Consider the following 24,061-nt stretch of genomic DNA (forward strand, 5'->3'; position numbering starts at 1 on the left):
ACAAAATATTAGCAGGGGAGATCCAGCCAGCCAAACCAAACAAACCAAAAATAGGAAAAACAAAAAAACCCCACCGCACACATGCGAAACATAGTGCACCCCCAATGACCACCATGTCAGGTTTATTCCAGGAGTGCAAATTTGGTTTAATATTTGAAAATCAGTCAATTTATTTGCACATATTAACACTAGTGTAAATTGGGAAAAACATGTTATCATCCCTACAGATGTGGGAAAAGTATCTGAAAAAAAATTTCATAAAAACTAACAGCACCTTAGGAATAGAAGGTAAAACTTTCTCAACCTGGTAAAAAGGCATCTACAGAAACCCATTAACTTAATATGTAATGGTGAAAGACTGAATGCTTTCTAAGATCTCAAAAGAGGCAAAAATGTCTGCTCTCACTTTTGTTCAGTATCGTGGTTTTGCTAGCACTATAAGGAAAAGAAAAGGCATACAAATTAGAGAAGATAAAATTAAACTGTCCTTTTTTGTTAATGATATTGCATTTATAGAAAATCCTGAGAAATGCATAAACAAGCTACTAGAACCAGTAAAGCTGTGTAGCAGTGTGAAAGGCTCAGTATGCAAAAATTGACTGCCTATATGTAATAGGAACCAGCAATTGGAAAATGCAAAGTTTTTAAAATTCGCAGTAGCATCCATAAGGTAAATAGTTGGAAGTAACAAAATATAGAAGACCAATACACTGAAAACTACATAATAAATGCTGGAAGACATTTTTTTCCACTCAACAAACTTTTATTGAGTATATGTCAAACCAAAGTCTTCGTGCCAAAGGTATAGAAATAAACAGGGTGCAGCCATAGCCCTAGGAGAGACAATAAATAGGAAAGCAGAAAGCACAGTGAGATAAGCATTGTGATGGAAGTGCAACATAGAGAGTATCCTTCCAGAAGGATGCAGTGATTGTCCCAATATTCAGTCAGTCTGGAAGAGAAAAACCTAAATCAGTGGAGACATATACCATATTTGTGGATCAGAGAACTCAGTATTATTAAAATGTCAGTTCTCTTACCATTGTTTTCCGTTGCATGTCCTTGGCCACCAATGGGATTTAGTCCCCCATTTTTTTGACTATTTGGGTTTCTTTCAAAAAGTGCTTAGTCTAGCAAGTCATTTGTCCATTTTACAATTGGCTTTTCTCTTCCTTACTGAATTGTAGGAGTTCTTTACATATATTTAGATAGGTTCTTTGTTGGTTATGCGTGTCACAAGTATCTACTTTCATTAAGTGGCATGTCTTTTTGAAAACTTTAGTGATACCTTTGATGAATGCACATTAACTTTAGTTTATGGAAAGAATCAATCCATAGCTAGTGCTTTTTGTGTCTTGATTTAAGAAATCCTTCCTGCTCAAGATCATAAAGATATTCAATTTTTTTTTTGCTGCATTGGATCTTCATTGCTGCGTACAGGCTTTCTCTAGTTGCGGCGAGTGGGAGCTCCTCTTCCTTGTGGTGCATGGGCTTCTCATTGTGGTGGCTTCTCTTGTTGCAGAGCACGGGCTCTAGGTGCGCGGGCTTCGGTAATTGTGGCACGCAGACTCAGTAGCGTTGGCACACGGGCTTAGCTGTTCTGCGGCATGTGGGATCTTCCTGGACCAGGGCTGGAACCTGTGTCCCCTGCATTGGCAGGCAGATTCTTAACCAATGTGCCACCAGGGAAGTCCCTCTTATTATGAATTTATTTATTTATTTTTGGCTGCGTTGGGTCTTTGCTGCTGTGCACAGGCTTTCTCAAGTTGCGGAGAGTGGGGGCTATTCTTCCTTGTGGTGCACGGGCTTCTCATTGCGGTGGCTTCTCTTGTTGTGGACCGTGGGCTCTAGGGGCGCGGGCTTCAGTAGGTGTAGCACACGGGCTCAGTAGTTGTGGCTCGTGGACTCTACAGCTCAGGCTTAGTAGTTGTGGTGCATGGGCTTAGTTGTTCCGCAGCATATGGGATCTTCCCGGACCAGGGAATGAACCTGTGACCCCTGCATTAGCAGGCGGATTCTTAACCACTGCGCCACCAGGGAAGTCCCCCTCTTAATTTTTAAAAACTTTCTTAGATGTCCCTTTCAAATTTTGATTTTTATCCCACTGGGAATTAATTTTTTTTGGTAGGTTCTAAAGTGGTCTGTTTTTACCATTACTTTTGGGCTTGGAAAATGTTATTGGTATTTTCTGTGGTATGGTTTAGGAGTATGTGCTATAAAAATCCTCATTAACATTTTGAAGGCTCTCTGGATTTTAATGATGTTCAGTTTATTGAATATTTTCTTCATAATCTTTTATAACTAATTAAAGAAAACTAAGTATAAAAGAAATGGCAAAACAGCTTTTCAGAATAATTTGTCTACCTGAAAAGTTGACTGTGCTGACATTTTTCCTTTGAAATATTTCTAACAATTTGTAAATTGCTGATTTGGGGACCACATAGACACGTTTTGCTTGTCCCTCACAATGGTATGAACTTTTTGGAGTTGCTGAAATTCTCAAGTCGGATGATTTCACTTAACCTTTTATTGTGTCCTGATCAACTGAATGATTTTGCAGTACTAGGTCTGCATTCTCACCTGGCAACAATTAGCTGAAACCAGCTCTTGTCTTTGGATGGGGCATGTGCTCTCCATTTCTCCCAAGTTGTTATTTCCATTTCCCTCCCCTTGAGTTGTGACCCCTGCTATAGACCTATGTTTAGACTATATTTACTTAAAAATTCTAAACAAATTTCGAGCAACAGACATAATATACTGATTGTCTAGAACTGATGAAGTTTTTTGCCAGAATGGTAGGGACATATGGATCATATTTTTAAAAATATACATGATATATATTATCAGAGTAGATGTTAAAAAGACATTTCATGAATTTAAAAAAATTTTATTGAAGTATAGTTGATTTACAGTGTTGTGTTAATTTCTGCTGTACAGCAAAGTGATTCAGTTATACATATACTTTTTCATATTCTTTTCCATTATGGTTTATCACAGGATATTGAATATAGCTCCCTGTGCTATACAGTAGGACCTTGTTGTTGATCCATTCTATATAAACTAGTTTGCATCTGCTAATCCCAAACTCCCAATCCTCCCCCACGCAAAGCTTCCTAGCTTTTATGAGGGGTAGCAATGGTTTACAAACGTATTTTAGTCTTAAGGTATTGTACTGCCCAAATACAGAAGGTCAATATATAAAGCTAATGAAAAGCCAGCTGCTCAGAGGCAAGCAACTGAGAGACCCTGGGCATGTGCCCGTCACACCACTCCTTTTGGCTGTCTTGTTGCCTCTACCAGGGCTACTAGGAACCTCAAAATTGGAACATGGTTGAAACAGCTGTTCTGGAAAATCTCCCAAGTAGCTCAAGTCATATTGGAAACTTGCACCCGAAACCTTAAAAACAAAAGTTCGTTTTACCTAATCAAATTGCGTCCTTATAATTTTGTAATATTTCAGACATTCATAGGGAATAATAAGACAAACATTTATGTACCTACCACTCACCTTTATCAAATCTTAACATTTTACTTCGTTGCTTTGGTTTTTTTATTTTAATTGGAGTATAGTTGATTTACAATGTTGTGTTTCTGTTGTATAGCAAAGTGAATCAGTTACACATATTACATATATCCACTCTTTTTTTAGATTCTGTTCCCATATAGGTCATTACAGAGTATTGAGTAGAGTTCCTTGTGCTACACAGTGGGTCCTTACTAGTTATCTGTTTTATATATAGTAGTGTGTATATGTCAATCCCAATCTCCCAATTTATCATTCTCCGCCTTTCCCCCCTGGTAACTATAAGATTGTTTTCTACATCTGTGACTCTATTTCTGTTTTGTAGATAAGTTCATTTGTACCATTTTTTTAGATTCCACATATAAGTGATAATCATATGATATTTGTCTTTCTGCATCTGACTTCACTCAGTATGACAGTCTCGGTCCATCTGTGTTGCTGCAAATGGTATTATTTTATTCTTTTTTTGTGGCTGAGTATTATTCCATTGTATATATGTACCACATTTCTTTATCCATTCCTCTGTCAATGGCATTTAGGTTGCTTCCATGTCTATTGTAAACAGTGCTGCAGTAAACATTGGGGTGCATGTATCTTTTCAAATCGTGGTTAGCTCTGGGTCGTGAATTTTAATGTTCTTTCAAAAAAAAAGTTTGCAAGCTTACTATGTGCCAGTCGTGTTCTAGTCATTGAGGATACAACTGTTAACAAAACAGATAAAAATTCTTTTCCTGACAAGAGTTAGGTGAAAGAAACAAATGACTTCTAAAACTGGAAAACATTTTTCTCAGCTATATGTTAATGTTAAAATCAAGTGGAATAAACACAAATATTTCAAAACATGTTAAAAGAAATAAAGCTCTGGATGAAGTAATAGTAGTGTAATAAATAATAATTTTAAAAAGAACATCTGGTCCTTGGGAATTCGCTAGGATTCAAAACTTTCAGAAGGGAATGCACCACACACATTGTCATAAAATATAGACAAGTATAATATGAATGGCTTAACCTGGGAAAAACAACACAGATGTGGATGACTGTAAATCACTATGCCATATGCATTTCTGATTTAAAAGGTTTTAAAGTAGAATTAGAATACTTTATAAATGTGATTTTATTTCCATATTATTAACATCTCTATATCAAACTAGTGATGCACAGATAAAATCAGAAAATCAGAAGATTTTATATATTAAAATCAGAAAAAGAATAATACATCTTCCCCACCCCCGATTAATATTTAACATTATTTGTTAAAAAAATTTTTAAAAGACAAGTCTTATTTGGTGAACTTTCATTTCAACTATTAATATATGTATGTTCGTCCCATATCATGTGGTAAATGTGTTCTTTTTTAATTTTGACTTTTGATATAATTGCTGACTTGGAAAAGTTGCAAGAATAGTAGAGAGCTCCTGTATTCTCCAGATGTTGACTGTTTCCACTTTTACTGTTCCCTTCCTCCTTCCCCACCCCCAAGCTCTGTATGAGCACAAAGCCATTTATAATAAAATCACCGAATTCAGTTCTTTAAGATGCCATTCCTGACATTTGTATTTAGGCTCATAAGGAATAGTGATTTACAGTCATCCTCATCTGTGTTGTTTTTTCCAGGTTAGGTCATTCATACTATACCTGTCTATATTTTAGGACAGTGTATGTTATACATTAAAATTGGATTATAATTAGAAAACCAGTCAGTGGGATTTACTCTCATAACAGAATTAGGTGGAAAACATCACTTCAGTAGACACAGAAAAAAGTATTTGAAAAAACCCAGCACTTACGATAAAAAGTCTTGTCAAAATAGAAATAGAAGTACACCTTCAATATTTGAGAATGTTGACTGGTTAGGTGAAGTCTGATTTATTTAAAGAAGAATTGTGATGGCATGAGGAAATAATCATGATTGGATAAATGAATAAGGAATGACTATATGGTTATTTGCATCTTTACAGAGAAAACAGACCAGCATAAAATACACAAAAACATAAATAGTGGTTATTTTCTGGGGTTGAGAAATTATGGATTTTTTCATTATACTTTTTTTGCCTTTTAGAGTGATTCTAAAATGTGCATTTGTTAATTTTGAAACCATAAATAAGAACAGAGGTTATTTTATAATTAAGGCTTTTAATCAGAAGTACAACTACATAAAAATATTTAAACATGGCTTTCTATTGTGAATTGCAAAACCCATTAAAGTGTGAAATGAAATAGTTTTAAGGAGCCTAAATCAAGGCAGCTTTGATGATAAAATGTACAAGAAACATAATTGATGAGGTTGCAAAATAACAAATGATTTGCTTATCCATATGAAGCCATGAACTTTTTACCTGGGGCTAGATATAATATAATAACGAGAGTCTTTAGTTCTTCGTAAACCTGGTACAAATGCAGATAATGTATCTATCAGTAATCCAAAAGTTGGCATTTGTTCACGCTTGGAATCTTTACTCGAATTCTTAAATGAAGATGTACAAAAATTGATTGTGAATCCTCTGATGGTAACTGATTGCTAGTCTGTGTTGTAATGGAGATGATTAAATATATATACTCCACTGGTTTCTAAATATCAAGAGTTGTATTTTTCTTCTATATATTTTTGCAGATGGTAGTCAAAACTTTTATGGATATGGATCAGGATTCAGAAGATGAAAAACAGCAGTATCTCCCACTAGCCTTGCATCTAGCATCTGAATTTTTTCTCAGGAATCCCAATAAAGATGTGCGTCTCCTTGTAGCATGCTGTTTGGCTGACATCTTTAGAATCTATGCCCCAGAAGCTCCATATACTTCCCACGATAAACTTAAGGTAAATACAATCTTTACAAAATTGGTTTACTTTTATAGTTTAGCTTACTACCCTTAGGAACATAGGTTTCATTTTAATCATCCTGTGACCGTAAGAAGATTATATCATAAGTTCTAAAACTAATTAATTATTCATTCAATTAATATTGAGTATCCACAAAAATGATTGGTATTTTTATGTGGCATTAAAAGGTATGGATCAAAACTAGTCCCTGTCTGCTCATATCTAACCTTCAGGAATATCCATCTGAAAGCCCAGATGGCTGAATTGAAGGGGGGATGGTGGATGAATGACACTTTTCAAAACAACTATATAACAGAATTTACACATTCAAATGACTGTTTTCCCCTGCAAGTTATATTATATGCAAAACTGTATGATCATCTTGATGGTTCTGCCTTTGTTAGAAATGTTTGAGGAACTCCTCTTTTGAGTTGATCTCTTGAGCTGATTTCGTATTTTGAATACTTTTATACTTTAATCCTTTGGATTGCTTTCTTTTAAATAGTCCTAAAATCAGTTTGTTCCATACTGATACTATTTGGGGTTAAAACTTCTAAAGAAAGCTTATTAAGAAATGGAGCACTATTGTTGTGGAAAGTACAACCCTTGGACCAGTCTATTATTGCTTTTGTTCCACACAACTTTGTAGTCACTCATCAAATTCAAAACTAGGTACTGAAAATTACTATTTAATTTGGGAAATTATAATGGGAGACTCATATCCAGGTACTTAAACTGAAGATAACTGCCATAATACAAGATGAAGATAGTGAATAAAGTTCTGTACTAGAAGGGTAGCAAGATATAGAACCTATGGTCCTCTCAGAATGAGAAAGCCTAAAGATTTGTGGCAGTAATAATCTTTATTTTTGCTTCTAAAGAATGTAATTTTAGGTGATTTGCTGTTTTCCAGATATTTTAAGTAATGGACTAGGCCAGTCCCAAGTCATTGGCTAAAGGAGAATTTTCTTTTATTGTCTATAATGGAGAATATATATTGTAGACTATTAGTGTATTGTGAATGTGACAAGTATTTGTATCTAAATTAATATGTTTTATCATTTTTTAAAACAGGACATATTTTTGTTTATTACCAGACAATTAAAGGGTTTGGAGGATACAAGGAGCCCGCAGTTTCATAGATACTTTTATTTATTAGAGGTAAACAAATTTTATTTAATAAATATCACATTATTTCATGTTGTAGAAAATTCTTTATAGTAACTTTATAATGTAAAATGAATCTTTTGTTTGTTTGTTTTATACTAAGCCCACTTAAGAAAATGTCATTTACAATCTTTTTTTTTGCTCCTCATATCCTGAAAAGATAAAGCATATTCCACTGGCAAAGCTGTTATATTATTTGAAACTTTATTTTTATATTTCTGTTTTTATTCTTTTCTAATCCCAAAAGAGATTAAGTTGAATTAATTTTCACTGTGCCCTATATTTTGTACGTATATATGTGTTACTAGCCTCTGACAGTATTTTTCAATTAGAGAAGGTTAATACCAGCAGATACGTCTTTTTAAAGATCAGAGTACGACTGTTTAAACAATTGTAATTTTATATGTTGGGCCATTATAAGTTTTACTGTAGATTTATAATTCTAAAAATTAAATTTTATTAATGAGCTTGCTTTTGTGTAACTTTTATGTATGTGTAAATAATTTTATTTATTTATTTATTCAAGAATTTAGCTTGGGTTAAATCATATAACATCTGCTTTGAATTGGAAGATTGCAATGAAATTTTTATTCAGCTTTTTAGGACTCTCTTCTCAGTGATCAAGTAAGTTATTTTTTAAGCATCTCTGTCTCTTTTTCTTGCTCTATGTATTAAAGTATCATGTACTGTGCATTTACACTAAGATCTTTTAGTTAAAAGGAAATGTTTTCCTTAGAAGAGTTAACATAAAAAGGAAAATAAATTCTGTTGTCTGAAACCTGCCTTTGTCCTTATATTACCATTTTAAATAATGGTGTCAATTGTATAGGTTGACTCTTGTAAAGCAAGCGGTATGAGACCTTATATAATGAAGTACTAACTGATGAGGTGGAAATTTTAAGTATTGTAAGTATCATTAGTGAGTACTGGGAGGCATAATAGCTCAGCGGTTAAGTATACTGACTTTGATATCTTCTCATTTTACAGCTAAAAAAAATCGTAAGCATTGCTCTTTCCTTATAGAAATAGGGACATTCATGTACAGAGGAGTTTGGTGGCTTGCCGGGGCACAAATTGCTGAACAGGAGAGCCAAAACTGATTTCAATCCAGTGTTTCATTCTGGTGTGTGTGTGTGTGTGGTGTGTGTGTAGTAAACCAAGCATTGTTATGAGATGTGTTCTGCAACATTACATTATATGCAAACATAATATATGTCAAATATATTTTAAATTTTCTAGTAGCCACATTAAGAAAGGTAAAAAGAAACAAGTGAAATTTATTTAAATAATATACTTGGGCTTCCCTGGTGGCGCAGTGGTTGAGAGTCCTCCTGCCGATGCAGGGGACACGGGTTCGTGCCCTGGTCCAGGAAGATTCCACCCACATGCCGCAGAGCGGCTGGGCCCGTGAGCCATGGCCGCTGAGCCTGCGCGTCCGGAGCCTGTGCTCCGCAACGGGAGAGGCCACAGCGGTGAGAGGCCTGCGTACCGCAAAAAAAAAAAAAATATATATATATATATATATATATATATATATATATAATAATAATATACTTTATTTATTTCATGTTATCCAAAAGCATTATTATTTCAACATAAGGCTCTCTATTCAGACTTTATCTTCAGTAGCCAAGTGGCTGTTGGATAACAGCTTCTGTATTGGACAGCACATTTCTAAAGTTTTCTGTAGATTTCTTATGAATACTTTAACATATTTTTCTTTTCCTTAGATAGAATGGTAGGAAGAGAATTAACCAGAAATAAACAGGAAAGGACTGGACCAACCTGGTCTAGTGATAGAAGCTTATAAAAAAACTGCATGAGAAAAATCTTCCTGTGGCAACTAACTGAAGGCCCTTAAATAAAAGATAAAATGTATAAACTTTACCTTTGTGTTACTTAGCTTTTGCTGCATAACAAAGTAACCCACAACTTGGTAGTTTAAAACAGATTCCATTTTATTTTGCTCATGATTCTGCTTGTCAGTTCTTTCTCTCTGGGCTGGACTTGCTCCTGTATTTGCAGTCAGTTAGCAGGACATCTGGCAGTTGGCTGAGGTAATAGGACAACTGGGTCACGTGTCACTCTCTTGTCATCCAGCAGGCTAGTTCAGACCTCTTCTTATGCTGACTGGGTTTCAAATGTAGCAAGAAGGGCACACCCCACCACACAAGCACTTTTTAAGACCTCTGCATACTTCATGTTTACTTATATTTCATTGGCCAAGCAAGGTTCATAGGCAAGCCCAGATGCAAAGGTTGGTTAGATAGACTCCATATTTTGTTGGACAGAGCAGCGTTTTAAAGGCTTGTGCATAAGAGATGGGAACAGTTTGTGGCCATTGTTTGCACTCTACCACATATTTGCAGTTTTTTCTTTTAATATTAAAATCACCAACAAAATGAAAAAAAAAAATGCCTGACTTGTCATTCTGCCCATTTTGTGACCTTGGTTATCCACTTAAGTCCGCTTCCCACTCTGCAGTTATACTTCTTTCCTCTATTACTTTTACGTACAATCCTATCAATATTTTTCTTTACTAACTCTGAAGATCTAAGTTTATTGTTGACCTAATTATCTAATTGAAAGAATTCACAATGAGGTATCAGTAAATAAAGGACTTGCCTTTTGATAGAGTTTATTGATTTGTATTTACTGACGCATTCACCATATATCTGGTATTCTTCATTCCTTCGCATATATGCAGATTTCCACCTGGTATTATTTTACTTTACTCTGAGGGATTTCCTTTAACATTTCCTATAGTTCAGGGCTACTGTTGATAGAATTCTTTCAGTTTTTATATGTCTGAAAAAGTCTTTTATTCCACCTTCATTTTTCAAAGTTATTTTCATGGTATGAATTTCAGGTTAATAGACTTTTTTTTTTCTCTTTCAGTACTGTTAAAGATGTTTCCTGCATCTTTCTCTGGCTTGCATTGTTTCTAATGATAAGTTTTGTCATTTTAAATCTTTGTTCCTCTGTAAATAATGTATCTTCTTTTTCTCTACCCACCTAAGATTTTCTCTATTACTGGTTTTAAACAGTTTGATTTTGATGTCCCATTGTGGGTGGAGCTCGTAGAGGATATGTGGGTTTACCCTTCTGATTACTCTATTAGATGCCCTTGTAAGTTATAAGATTTTCCACTGTAGTTGGAACATGCACATTGTTAAGACCTGTGTGAATTCCGGGAATTATTCCCTCCACGCCTTTCAGGTGGTACCTTCCCCAAACTCAAGAAATTTCCTCACCTGCGTGTGCTGATCACTAAGCACCTGAAGACTCGGGGAGGGGGGTACCCTCTGTGAGCTTGCTCTCTGAGTAGCTCTCTCCCCTCTGGTATTCTGCCCTGCAAGCTATAGTCACCCCAGACTCAGGAAAACCATTAGACTCTGCTAGTATCTTCTCTTCCCATACTGAAGCCTGGAAACTTTACCAAGTAGGAAAAGTAAGCTGCGAAAATTGTTCCCTTGTTTCAGCAGCATGTGTATAATGTCTGAAAACTGTTATTTCTTATATTCTGTCCAGTTTTTTAGTTGTTCAAGTAGGAGAGTAAATCTTACCCCTATTATTGAAGCTTGGGCTGGAACTTGTGGAAATAATTTTTAAGTCCATTTTTCATTTATCTTTCCTTCACTCCTTTCCTATCCTCAAGTGCATATGGATCTGAGAGCTATATACTCTCTTCATTCTTTTGCATCAAGCTGAATATCTGTTCTTCTTCACCCCCTACCACACACACACATCCCACTATATAATTGATCTTTCACAATCTTGGCCTGTAGTAAACAAGATATTTAAGAGAGGATATGCAAGAGGGGTATCTTTCTAAAAGGGGTATTTTTCTGCCTTGTAGAAAACTGTGTCTCTAACGATGGGACAATTTTTCTACCAACTTTATAAATTTTTTCATCTTTGATTTTACAACTAAGTGTCCAACAGGTGTATTATACATTATTTCAAACTAATTTTTAAAAAATTATAGGTAAGAAATACATAAATGAAATAACATTTAGTTTAGTCTTAATTTAAACTTCCCTGTGTCTGTAGTAGTACAACTAAGTTATATTATCTTGATTTGTCTTTGCATATGTATTCTGATAAATGTGAAAATGGATAGGTCAAGTCTTTATTTAAGATGCAGTCAGAGAGGGAGAAACCTAGATGCTCTACTAATTTATAACAATTTTGTAGCCAATCTTTTGGGGTAAGTTTGTATCAGCAGTAGAGATATTTACTGAGGAGGTCCACATTGACTCTATACTGGCTAAGGAAGCAGGACTGAAACTGATTCTTGGCTTTTTACCTCGTTGATTTTTCATTCGTTTGAAATTCTTTGAGAGATAGCAGGATGACATTTTCAGAACCTTCTAGTTATAAGTTCTGGTAAGCATTTTATATCATACTTTGGGTTTTCAGTATGGTTGAACTAAAAAGTCCAACGGCAAAAATATAGGAGTGTTGACTTAGGCTTTTTTGTGTGTTTATAGTTCTGCCTTATTTGGAGGAATTATTAAGATCAAAAAGGATAAAAAGGATGAAAAACTGCCTACCTTCATTATCTTGTACATTTTTTTTGTTTCCTTACTTAAAATTTTATCACCTTTTAAAATCCAGGGGCATATAAGCAAAGATGTCCTTTCTTTGAAGTTGACATTTTTGTTTAGTTGAATTTAACTCACTCTTTGAATTCTAATTGTATAGGGGCTTAGTTAAATTTAAAGGTTTTTGTTTTTGTAAAATACTTTACAATGATATCTTAGTAGCTGTTTTAATAATCAACAAAGGGAGAAAGTAAATATAGAGCAGCCAAAGTTTCTTTGCCATTACTGGCATGGTTCCCTCAATCAGGTGAAAATCCTTTTACATTTGAGATAGTTGTTTTAAACTGGGAAGTTTTAATTTTCTTTTGTAAGCCTAATTGTTTTTTCTTTTTTTTCTTCCTCTTTTTTTAAAGCAATAGCCACAATAGGAAGGTACAAATGCACATGCTAGACTTGATGAGTTCTATCATCATGGAAGGTGATGGAGTTACTCAAGAATTATTGGACTCCATTCTTATTAACCTCATTCCTGCACATAAGGTCTGTATAGTATGAAGATATTAAAGGTTAATATTTAATGGTAGTACTACACATATGAAAAATAATTGTTTTTCACCATTTGCAATCCCATGTAATTATTCCCATTATCATTCTCCAGCCCCAAATAAAATAGAGTAACACATATTGGTCTTATAGCTATTGTTATCTTTAGAAGATATATTGATTAATATATTATGGAAGATTTTCATTCAGTTAAGTGCTGCCTATTCTCTGGAAAACTAAAAATGTTCCAGATTGATTGACCACTCATATCTAATCTAGAAATTACAAGGGATTGGAGTACTGTCTTGGTTAGTTGCTGTTTGTTTGTTTTGGAAAAGAAAATGTATTTATTCTTTTGTAACGTAGATGTAGAGTGTAGGAATTTGTATTTCTTCTCAGAACCCATGTCCTACATTTTTCTTAGGCACTTTCAGAAAAAGATTTAGGCAGAAGTGGGAACTATGTGGTTAATGTTAAGGGGAAAAGGATGATTCAGAGCTGTATATTCCTCTCCATTTCCTTTTCTGTTTCTCTCTGCTAGCTCCCCCTAAGAAACTGAAGGACTTAGCTCCCTACCAGCTTCCCCTCTGGGGTGGACTCAGGCCTACCCCACTGTTGATACTTACTCTTCTGCCCTTTTCCTCTGACTGTTCAGTGACCTATTATCAGATGTTAAATGAAGATGTATCTAATGATACTTACTCACTATAAGATGCAGTCAATTATAAATTTTTCTCCTTACTCACTATATATTATTTGCATTTTTTTAATTCAAATGAGTCTGTAATTGGTAAAAATTTTGAGAGTATGGCATAGGGGGAGTATATGTCAGGCAGAATAAAGGAAAAACTTTTTGAGGAATAGTGTATTTGGTGTTTGTATTCTAGTTAGAGGTTATTTTTAATGAGTAGGAAATATACCTTTTTAGGAAACAGAAAGGTTGCCTTAATTTTTTTCTTCCAGTTTTATCGAGTTATAAGTGACATACAGCACTGTATAAGTTTAAGGTATACAGCATAATGACTTGACTTATATTATGAAATGATTTATTTCATTTAATTTAAACATTATAAAATGTTTAGTGAACATCCATCATCTCATAGATATAAAATTAAAGAAATAGGAAAAAAATTTTTTTCTTGTGGATGAAATGTCTTAACTCTCTTAACAAGTTTCATATATAACATACAGCAGTGTTAATTAGATTTATCATGTTGTACATTATATCCCTAGTGCTTATTACCTCATAGCTGGAAGTACCTTTTGAATGCCTTCATCCAATTCTGCCCCCCCACCCCCCGCCATAACTACAAATCTGATATCTTTTTTTGTTATTGACCTACATAACACTATGTTAATTCCTGTTACACAATATTTCTATACGTTTCAAAATGCTCACCTAAATCTAGTTACAATATATCAGCATATAAAGATATTACATAGTTATTGACTTATGTTCCTCACTCTGTACATTTCATATCTGTGACTCATTGATTTTTCACGTGGAAGTTTGTATCTTAATCTCCCTCACCTATTTGTTTCCTCCAAGGTTGCCTTAATTTTGAGATAATCTTATCCTCTTGCCAATGGAATAAAAACCTGGAGCAAGTGTCAGGAATCTACAGTTTGTAGACCAAATCTGACCCACTGCCTATTTATGTAAAAGTTTTATTTGAAAACAGCCATGCTTATTTGTTTTCATTTTGTCCGTGGTTGCTTCCTGCTACAACAGCCAGAGTTGTGTAGTTGCAGTGGTGACGATATGGCTGGCTAATAAAGCCTAAACTATTTACCATCTGGCTCTTTGCATAAAAAGTTTGCTGACTACTAACCTAGAGTATAGGATATCCTTGCCTTTTTGGGGGATAGGTGCGAGATGATGGTCAGTGAATCTCAGGTTGGTCTAAAACTGCAAAGTGTGGAGATGTTAATGGGTACTCTTCAACACAAGAATTCCATTTACAGTAAGTTTTTAAAAATTAAATATATGTCTTTTCTATAGGCTTCCTCAGACCCTTTAATTTGTTACCATGCATTGGGAATCTTGAGGAGTGAAGACAGTATTTGGCGTTTTAAAAACATAATTGGCTGAGAATTTTACCAGAAACACTTACCAGGTCCACTCTTGCTCAGAACAGACGTTAATTAGACGGTGAAATACTGAGGATAGTGGGTTCGAAAGGGGTGTGTCCGTGCGTGTGTGTGTATTTGTTTAGGATGCATGGGTGTGATTGCCAGTTCAAATTGGTTAACAAACAAAACCAAAAAGCCTTAGGTCCAATTTAAGTTAAGTAAAACTAAACTTAATATAGGGTTGGGCTTTTGGCTAATTATCTAATGTATTTTAGTTTTTGATTCATGGTTGTGCTATTTGCAACTTCTGCATTTATGACCACTTGACTAGCCAGATATTGGGTAAAACCTTGAATGGAGTTCAGTTATATTTTTTGCTTCATATTTTGTGGACTTGAAGACATTGGTGTTCTAGTGTTGCTATCTAGATCATAAATTCACTAATTCATTTGTAACTTTGCATATTTTTATTGTGTTTCAGAACTTAAATAAACAGTCCTTTGACCTCGCAAAAGTCCTATTGAAAAGGACAGTCCAGACTATTGAGGCATGCATTGCCAATGTATGTATTTCTGCCTATATTTTTTTTCATAATTCTATAGTTCTTAATCCATTGTACTAATTTATTGAAACCTTTCACATAAAGGCTTATTTAGCCTGTAAACAGTTTCATCTTTTTATAAGAAATATATAAAAAACTGATATGTCTAAATGTAACCAAATGCAGCATAACTTTGTAAGCTATAGACATTATTTTTAAATGGCATAAGATGGGAGGATGTTATTTTATGAAAATTTGTTTACAATTTCTACTCTTTTTTCTACTGCCTTTGTATTTATCTTTTTATCTCCTGGATATGCTGACCTCTTTCACTTTCTCCTTTCATCTTTATCTATGGGTCTCTCTCTTTTTTCTTCTTCATGTCTCTAGGCCATTCTTCTGAACCTTTTTGGTTTGCTTTCTTAAATAATTGTTATAGAGTAATAAATTTTTTTTTTTACTTTATTGAATAGAAGTTTTTTCGTTTTCTTTTTGTTCTTTAAAAAATCAATGAAGTAATTTGGAAAAAAAAATTATAATTCTACTACCTTAATGTAGCAATTTCATTATTGAACATTTGCTCAAACTCCTACCTATTTTTTTCATATATAAAACTTTGAATTGTCTTCATTTATACATGTATTTCCATATTTTGATTTTTTTATTTATGATAAGAATGACTATAAATGTTCCTTTGAATTCACATATAATTTACCTAATCATTTCCCTCTTGCCTCACATTTATATTTTTTCAGTGTTTTCCTTTAGTAACTATCTTTAGTAACTATCTTTAGTAACTGTCTTTGTAGCATTTCTCTATTGTTTAATTATTTTCTACATATAAAAACCCAAGTGAGAGTCTGTTAATTTAAATGGTATGAATTATTAGTATTATTTATATTACTAAATAAATACTTAAACGTGGTAAAAAAAAAAATGTTTTCTCAAGTAGTACAAAAGGTATACAGTGAAAATTGTCTCTTCAAACCCTGAATACTCTATTCTTAATTCTCAGAAATAGGCATCACCAATAGATTTTCATGTATCCTTTCAGAATTTGTGTTCTGTGCTTATTTGTGTGTGCATGTGTACTTTTTAGTTTTGTTAAAACTATTTTCCTTACTCTTTTCAAGGTCTGTGTAATAAATATTAATGTTTTCTAACTCTTAATGTGTGTTGCTTTTCAAAAGAAATATATCATTTGATGATACTACCAAAAACATATGCTCAAATCGGTTGCATACAGCTGCCTCTGTAGCATTTTTACATTTAATTTTTTTTCTAAGTTTATGTGTGTTAGCAAGGAGTGGAGGTATCTTTTAATTTGTGCTTTTATATTCTCTCTGTTTCTTTTTCCTAGAATTCTTTTAAATTATCAGCCTTTGTATCATCACATTTTCCTTCTCTTTGTCCTCTGAGTTACAGTGTTTTTGACTTTCTGGGTATTTAAAAAAAAACCAAACAACTCATCCTCCACCTTCAATTATTCTTTATTACTAAACTAATAGAGAGAATCCTCAAGCTTAAATAAAAATTCAAAAGATTAAGACTTTAAAAAATTTTCTGTGCTATAAAAGGAAATTTCTCAATAAAATTCTCTATAATGAATTACATAAACTATCTAAATTGTTTTGTTTTAATGAAAGTTAAGATTCCTAGAATTGTCATCCTAATTTGAAAGAAAGCTAACAACTCAATTACTTTTTATCTCTTTCATGTAACATTCATAATTTGATGATATTTAGAGGTTTATTTCTTCTGTTTTGGTGGACTGTCCTATCATATATATTAGTAATTTAAACATCTGTTCTTTTTCACCACCTTCACTTGTATATGGAATGCCTAATTATATCGTTTTCTTTTAACATGTTTATTAAAAAACCTATCTAAGTTTTTAAATGAAACGGATATTTTATTTTTATGTTTATCTCCTGTAGTTTTTCAATCAAGTCCTGGTGCTGGGAAGATCATCAGTAAGTGATTTGTCAGAACATGTATTTGATCTGATTCAGGAACTTTTTGCTATAGATCCTCATTTATTATTATCTGTCATGCCGCAGCTTGAATTCAAACTGAAGGTAGGACTGACTATAATTTCTAAGCCCTTTAACATTTAAGAGAAAAATATATATCATATTGTTTTTCTCTAACTGTAAAAGAATAAAATGTGAGTTCAGTTTACCTTCTTATATTTAGTTAAGGTATGCATTTTTTAAACTTTTTATTTTATATTGGAGTATAGTTGGTTAGCAGTGTTGATAGTTTGTTGATCAAACTGTCAACATATAGTTGATAGTTTCAGGTGTACAGCAAAGTGATTCAGTTATGCACGTGGGCTTTCTCTAGTTGCATTGAGCAGGAGCTACTCTTTGTTGTGGTGCGCGGGCTTCTCATTGTGGTGGCTTCTCTCGTTGCAGAGCACAGGCTCTAGGGTGCATAGGCTTCAGTAGTTGTGGTGCGTGGGCTCAGTAGTTGTGGCTCGTGAGGTTCAGAGTAGTTTAGGTACTATCTATATATAATTAGGGTGCCCCCTTTGGAGTCACCAGTGTGTGCTAAGCAGATAGCCTAGGAAGTTTTTATAGCTGTGGTGATTTTCTGTAGTTATATCCCTGAATCATATAGCTACAGCTTTTTATAGTTAAAAGTCCTAGGTTACAGTCCTCTGAGAACAATAAAAATACTTGAGAAAATGCTTCAACATAACAGTTTGTTTGATTTTGCTTTATACTGGGCCACTGCATGCAACTGTATACACTGTCCACTGTGTGGGTCCATAGTGCTATTATCACTTATGTTTTAAGGGATACTCTGGAGTTGTGCTACTTAGCAGCTTTGCTATAGTCAGAAAATTTGCCACATTTTATATATAAGACTTTTTTCATGTTAGGCAGAGATAGACATTTACATTTATTCACCAATTTAAAACATAAAACAGTCATAATTGCTTTATTTTGGTTTTAGAAAATTTTTCCAGAGAATTGTTCTGAATCAATTACTTTGTAATTAGAAGCAGTAACAGAGTGGTTACCTTTTTCAACTAAGGTTGAAGAAAAATAAAAACTAGGTGGCCATTTGAATTTCTTTCAGAAAGTCACTGGTAAATTACTAATGCAGAATTTCTCATTTTACCCATTATTTTAATTAACATTATATATATATATATATTTGTATTCAAACAATGTATTAGGTAATATCTTAATGAGATAATTTTCACTTTGGTATAGATTACTAATAACAGCTGTACATCAGAGACACCAAATGATTTTTGCACCAGAAAAAAATTACCAGCACTATCATCATATTCCAACCTCACTCAGAGAACATATTTAAAAATTCAAAAAGGCAGGGGGTGGCTTCCCTGGTGGCGCAGTGGTTGAGAGTCTGCCTGCCAATGCAGGGGACACAGGTTCAAGCCCTGGTCCGGGAAGATCCCACATGCCACGGAGCAACAAAGCCTGTGTGCCACAACTACCGAACCTGTGCTCTAGAGCCTGCGAGCCACAACTACTGAAGCCTGTGTGCCTAGAGCCCGTGTTCTGCAACAAGAGAAGCCACCACAACGAGAAGCCCGTGCACCGCAAGGAAGAGTAGCCTCCCCTCTCCGCAACTAGAGAAAGCCCGTGCGCAACGAAGACCCAGTGCAGCCAAGAATTTAAATTAAAAAGAAAAAGAAGGCAGGGGGTGGGAGCGAGTTTTCATTTAATTTTATTTCAGTAGTTAAATTACATAGATGTGAAATGTCACATTTGAAATAATCACTAAGCTACTAAAGTAGTCACCTTCAAGTAAAGTAAAATTTCCAGTTTTTCTAGTGTTTGACATTTAAGGGATAGATTGATTTTTCTTTAAAAAAATAAATCATGTTGGATACTAAGTTGGACTTACTTACCAAAAGGCAGCACTAATCTGCATTGTAGTCACATTGCTTGCGAAAAACTTTGTGAAAGAAAATCATTTTTGTAGTTATAAGTGTTAAAACTTGAATTTTCATTTTTATCTTTGTTTAGTAAGTGTGCCTATTTTAACCACAAAACCCCTATCCCTGAGAGTTGAGACATTCTTAAGGAAAAGATGATATCCTGGAGTCATTTTTCTTTTTTCACTTACTGCCTTTCCCCATAAATATTTTTTTTATTGACTTGCTGGTATTGCTTTAGACACATTATATTTGAACACTTTACAAATTAGCAACTGCTTTTCATTATTGCTTTTATTTTCCTAGTGAATATGTGACTTTTAAAAAGTTTCATGCACCATATGGTTTCAGAATAACTTAATTTATATTAAGACGTGACATCACTAGTGAAAACTAGAACACTTTTTATAGAGTATATTGATTCAGGATAAGAAAATAGGCCTCTATCAAAAAATAACTTTAAGTTTTGTTTTGGTTTAAGTCAACAACTTTTATTACAACTCACATATTTCATAGAAAAAAGAATGTAGCGTCAGGTCCAGTTGTGTGAAAAACGGTAAAATGCAGGTTTGTCCTGGTTGCTCTCTTGACACCCGGGGCAGGCTCTCCGCGACACCAGGCACAGCAGCTTCACTTGTCCGAGGCCCCTTTGCAGACGCAGCCCTGGGCACACTTGGCGCAGCCCACGGGGCAGCAGGAGCAGCAGCTCTTCTTGCAGGAGGTGCATGTGCAGGCTTTGCAGGTGCAGGAGCCAGTGCAGCTGCAGGAGCCGCCAGTGGGGCAGGAGCACTTGGGGTCCATCTGGAGGAGAAGTGAGGCCCAAGGTCCAAAGCACGGGACGAAGCCGGTTCACTGGTCCGGTGGGGGGCATCAAGTTTTGATTTTTGGTAGTGTTCAGTTCACCTGACCTTTTAGGTACTCTTAAGATTCATGCTCTTCTATTAAAATGAGTTTTCCTGAATCATGACATTATTCAGTATCATGTGCTCCAGTCAGCAGGGGAACCTTGATTAAAACTTCATGTATCAAAACCTTAATTGATATGGGTTTATGTTGGAGATCAAATTATAGGATTAGGGCAGGAATTATTTGTAGCTCTTCCCTTTATAGAATTTTTTCTAGGACTCTTACGGAATGTTAGAATTGAATGATTATCTTCATGTTTCTACAGCATCTGTACAGATTGCAAACAAGCAGTGAAGTAGGCATATATTAACAGTTGGGAGTGTATGAAATAAGAGCAAAGAACCTGATGATCTAACATGGAATCAAGTCAACTTCTGCACAGTAAATGAGAGAACATGATATTTTAAAGTTCTTATCATTTTAAGCAGAAATAATGAAATTGTAGCTTCTCAGAAATGTTTCATGTTATTTTTTTGTAATCTGATGAATAAACCTCAGGGTTTATTTATTTTCTTTTTTCCCTTAGAGCAATGATGGAGAAGAGCGATTAGCTGTTGTTCGACTTTTAGCTAAATTGTTTGGTTCTAAAGATTCCGATTTGGCAACACAGAATCGTCCTCTGTGGCAGTGTTTTCTTGGACGGTAAGAGAACATAATTCTGTGGATTCTAACTTTTATATTTTGGAGGCTAGTGAATGTGGCGCACTTGATTAAAACCACACATATCAAAACTTTGATATGTGTTTGTGTCTTTAGTACCTGTGTTGCTGTCTTTATTGGAGAATAAATTGTAAGACAAATTCTTTATGAAGAAAGCTTTGTCTTATTTACCCACATAACAGGTTTTAATCTTTTTTGTGTGTGCTAAAATAATGTCATTAGAATAAATAATTCACATCTGAGAATGTTCAGAGTCTTAAATTTTTTAAATAAGTCATGAGACTGAAGACATCATGGTCCAAAACATGCTAGTATGTACTATGTGTTTTTTTCTAGAAGTTTTCTAGGTGTTAAACTTCTAGAAAAAAACATAGACAGTACACACTTACTGGTTTTAGTAGTATGCTTTTGGATGTGTCTCCTCAGGCAAGGGAAACAAAAGCAAAAATAAACACATGGGACTACATCAAACGAAAAAGCTTTTGCACAGCAAAGAAAACTATCAACAAAATGAAAAGGCCACCTGCTGAATGGGAGAAGATATTTGCAAATGATATATGTGATAAGGGGTTAATATCTAAAATATACAAAGAACTCATACATAAGTCAACCTGATTTAAAAATGGGCAGAGGATCTGAATACACATTTTTCCATAGAAGACGTACAGATGTCAACAGACACATGAAAAGATGCTCAACATCACTAATCATCAGGGAAATGCAAATCGAAACCACAGTGAGATATCACCTCACACCTGTCAGGAAGACTGTTACCAAAAAGACAACAAATAACAAGTGTTGGCAAGAATGTGGAGAAAAGAACTGTGTACTGTTGGTGGCAATGTAAATTGGTACAGCCACTATGTGAAATAGTATGGAGGTTCCTCAAACATTTAAAAATAGAACTATTGGGAATTCTCTGGCAGTCAGTGGTTAGGGTTCATGCTCTCACTGCCAAGGGCCCAGGTTCAATCCCTGGTCAGGGAACTAAAATCCCACAAGCCACACAGTGTGGCCAAAAAAAAATAATGATGAAAAATAAAAATAGAACTATTATTTATCTGAAGAAAATAAAAACACTAATCAGAAAAGATACATGCACTAGCTCTATGTTCATTGTGGCATTATTTATAACAGCCAAGATATGGAAGCAACCCAAGTACCCAGTCAGTAGATGAATGGATAAAGTAGATGTGGTATATACATGAACAATGGAATTTTACTCATCCATAAAAAAAGAATGAAATTTTGCAATTTGGGATAACATGGACGGATCTAGAGAGTATTATGCTAAATGTAATAAGTCAAACAGAGAAAGACAAATACTGTGTGATTTCATTTACATATGGAATTTAAAAAACAAAACAAATGACCGAACATAACAAAACAGAAACAGAGTCATAGATAAGGAGAGCAAACAGGTGGTTGCCAGAGGGGAAGAGGGTTGGGAGAGGAAACAAATGGGTAAGGGAGATTAAGGGGTAAAAAAATCACATTATTCATAATTAATATGTTTTTAAATTGCCCAATAAATTTAAAACTTGAGAGTTTCTCAGCTTATCCTTATTATATGCAGTTCTGAATTGACATACTGAGTTTCATATTATTAAGTTCTTAAAATATATTAGACCTAAAATAGCAGTTACAGGTTGGTCCCAGCCATATGAAACTTTTTTGCTATGAGGCAATATGGCACATGTATTTTATGTACTTACCTTTGAATTTCTGGGTCTGCCTCATATATGATTTGCTTTCTACCTCACATTCCTCTAGTATTTTCCTCCTATTAACTTCTTTCAAATAGATTTTGTGCATTTTGAATATTTATTTTTTGTTTTGTAGCATAATTTTAAGCTCCAATTTTTGGTTCTCCAGTGAAGGTAGTTTGGGTTGGGGGATGTGTTTATACCGTTTTTGTTTTAGCATGGTGAAAAAATCCTGTTGTAAAAAATATTCTTGTGAAATTATGTATCTTTTTACTTTATATTCTTCCTTCAGTACAAGTTAACTGTCATTTTAATAAACCAACACATCTTATAATCAGTAACTTGTTGTTTATAGGTATTTACGTAACGTTGATATACCTTATTTGAAAATAGTTATTTTGCCTTACAACTAATATTAGCAATCTTTTTCTATGTAGATTCAATGACATTCACGTTCCTGTGAGATTAGAAAGTGTGAAATTTGCGAGTCACTGTTTAATGAATCACCCAGATTTAGCAAAGGATCTCACAGGTAAGGTAGCTGGTTTATTGAAGTATGAGAGTAATCACACAAATATATTTTAGTTGTGGCTTTTGACTTTAACTTCGGTTTCTGAATAGGTTTCACTCTGGCACTCTTTCAGGTCTCTATCAGTCATGGACTACTAGTAAGGGATTTCACGTTTATACAGTAAAATTACATTTGAAATCTTCACATTGTAATCCTTTGGAATTTTCTGGAAATCATAGTTTGAGGAAGTAGACTCTTCCTTATGACTCTGGGTTTGGGCACAAATCATTATATCTGTGTGATAATTAAATATAGTAACATATCTAATAATAGGTGGGAAAATGATTTCTTCTGAAGTAGACTAGAATTTCTCATTTTTCACTTGAAGTAGAGCATTTAAACCTACTTACTTGGTTGTAACAAATAAATAACTGCTATCAAAATATTGTTTACCAAAAAAGAGGAAATAACTTTATTTGTATCGTAGTTATTTAGGATTTTTTTTAGAGGTCACAGAATGTTATTTTATGTTGCGTAATGTGAAGATATATACCTATCAGCAAACTTGCTATAAGCATTTTTACTATATTTTAAGTCTTTTAATATGTATCGTTAACTTAAATTCTAAACTGTATTAAATCAGGTGCTGATTTGATTTCAGGTGCCGATTTGGCTTTTCCAGAATAGTTGATATAAAATGTTTTATTAAGATGTGACTTTACAGTAATAAATAGTGTGGTATAGTTTATTTTGTTATTATGTAGGGTATTGCCACCTGAAAAATTAAATAATTTTAATTTATGCCACATTTTACAATCATTGTTCCAGTATGGACATAAACTTAAAAGCATTAGGGTTTTTTTTGTCATTCTGAACATAGTGAATGTTATAGCTAACATTTAGCTTAATTTTTTCTCCTATTTCAGAATACTTGAAAGTTAGATCACATGATCCAGAAGAAGCTATTCGTCATGATGTCATTGTTACTATAATAACAGCTGCCAAAAGAGACCTTGCCTTAGTAAATGATCAGCTACTTGGCTTTGTAAGAGAAAGAACACTGGACAAACGGGTAAAATCTGAGGAATTTTATTCTTTTATAATTTACTGTGTTTACATTGTTAGCAAAATACAATAGAAATTATTTTCT

General features: G+C 34.1%; 1 protein-coding gene and 1 pseudogene across 5 annotated transcripts in view; one reads left to right on the top strand and one right to left on the bottom strand.

Moving 5' to 3' along the window:
* PDS5A (PDS5 cohesin associated factor A) overlaps positions 1–24,061 on the top strand; it is a 127,337-nt gene that overhangs the window by 43,013 nt on the left and 60,263 nt on the right. For 4 of the 5 annotated variants that reach the window (XM_060012671.1, XM_060012674.1, XM_060012675.1 and 1 more), the window contains exons 3-11: positions 6,135–6,338; positions 7,416–7,502; positions 8,035–8,132; positions 12,469–12,595; positions 15,153–15,233; positions 17,150–17,290; positions 20,561–20,676; positions 22,838–22,932; positions 23,838–23,983. In XM_060012671.1, coding sequence (XP_059868654.1) covers positions 6,135–6,338; positions 7,416–7,502; positions 8,035–8,132; positions 12,469–12,595; positions 15,153–15,233; positions 17,150–17,290; positions 20,561–20,676; positions 22,838–22,932; positions 23,838–23,983 — 1,095 coding nt within the window. The remainder of the gene's footprint in view (positions 1–6,134; positions 6,339–7,415; positions 7,503–8,034; positions 8,133–12,468; positions 12,596–15,152; positions 15,234–17,149; positions 17,291–20,560; positions 20,677–22,837; positions 22,933–23,837; positions 23,984–24,061) is intronic. The other variant, XM_060012673.1, reaches the window with a different exon arrangement.
* On the bottom strand, positions 19,654–20,500 carry LOC132425475 (metallothionein-1E pseudogene; annotated as a pseudogene).

This window comes from Delphinus delphis, chromosome 5 (genome assembly GCF_949987515.2).
Source record: "Delphinus delphis chromosome 5, mDelDel1.2, whole genome shotgun sequence".
NCBI classification, from domain to species: domain Eukaryota; kingdom Metazoa; phylum Chordata; class Mammalia; order Artiodactyla; family Delphinidae; genus Delphinus; species Delphinus delphis.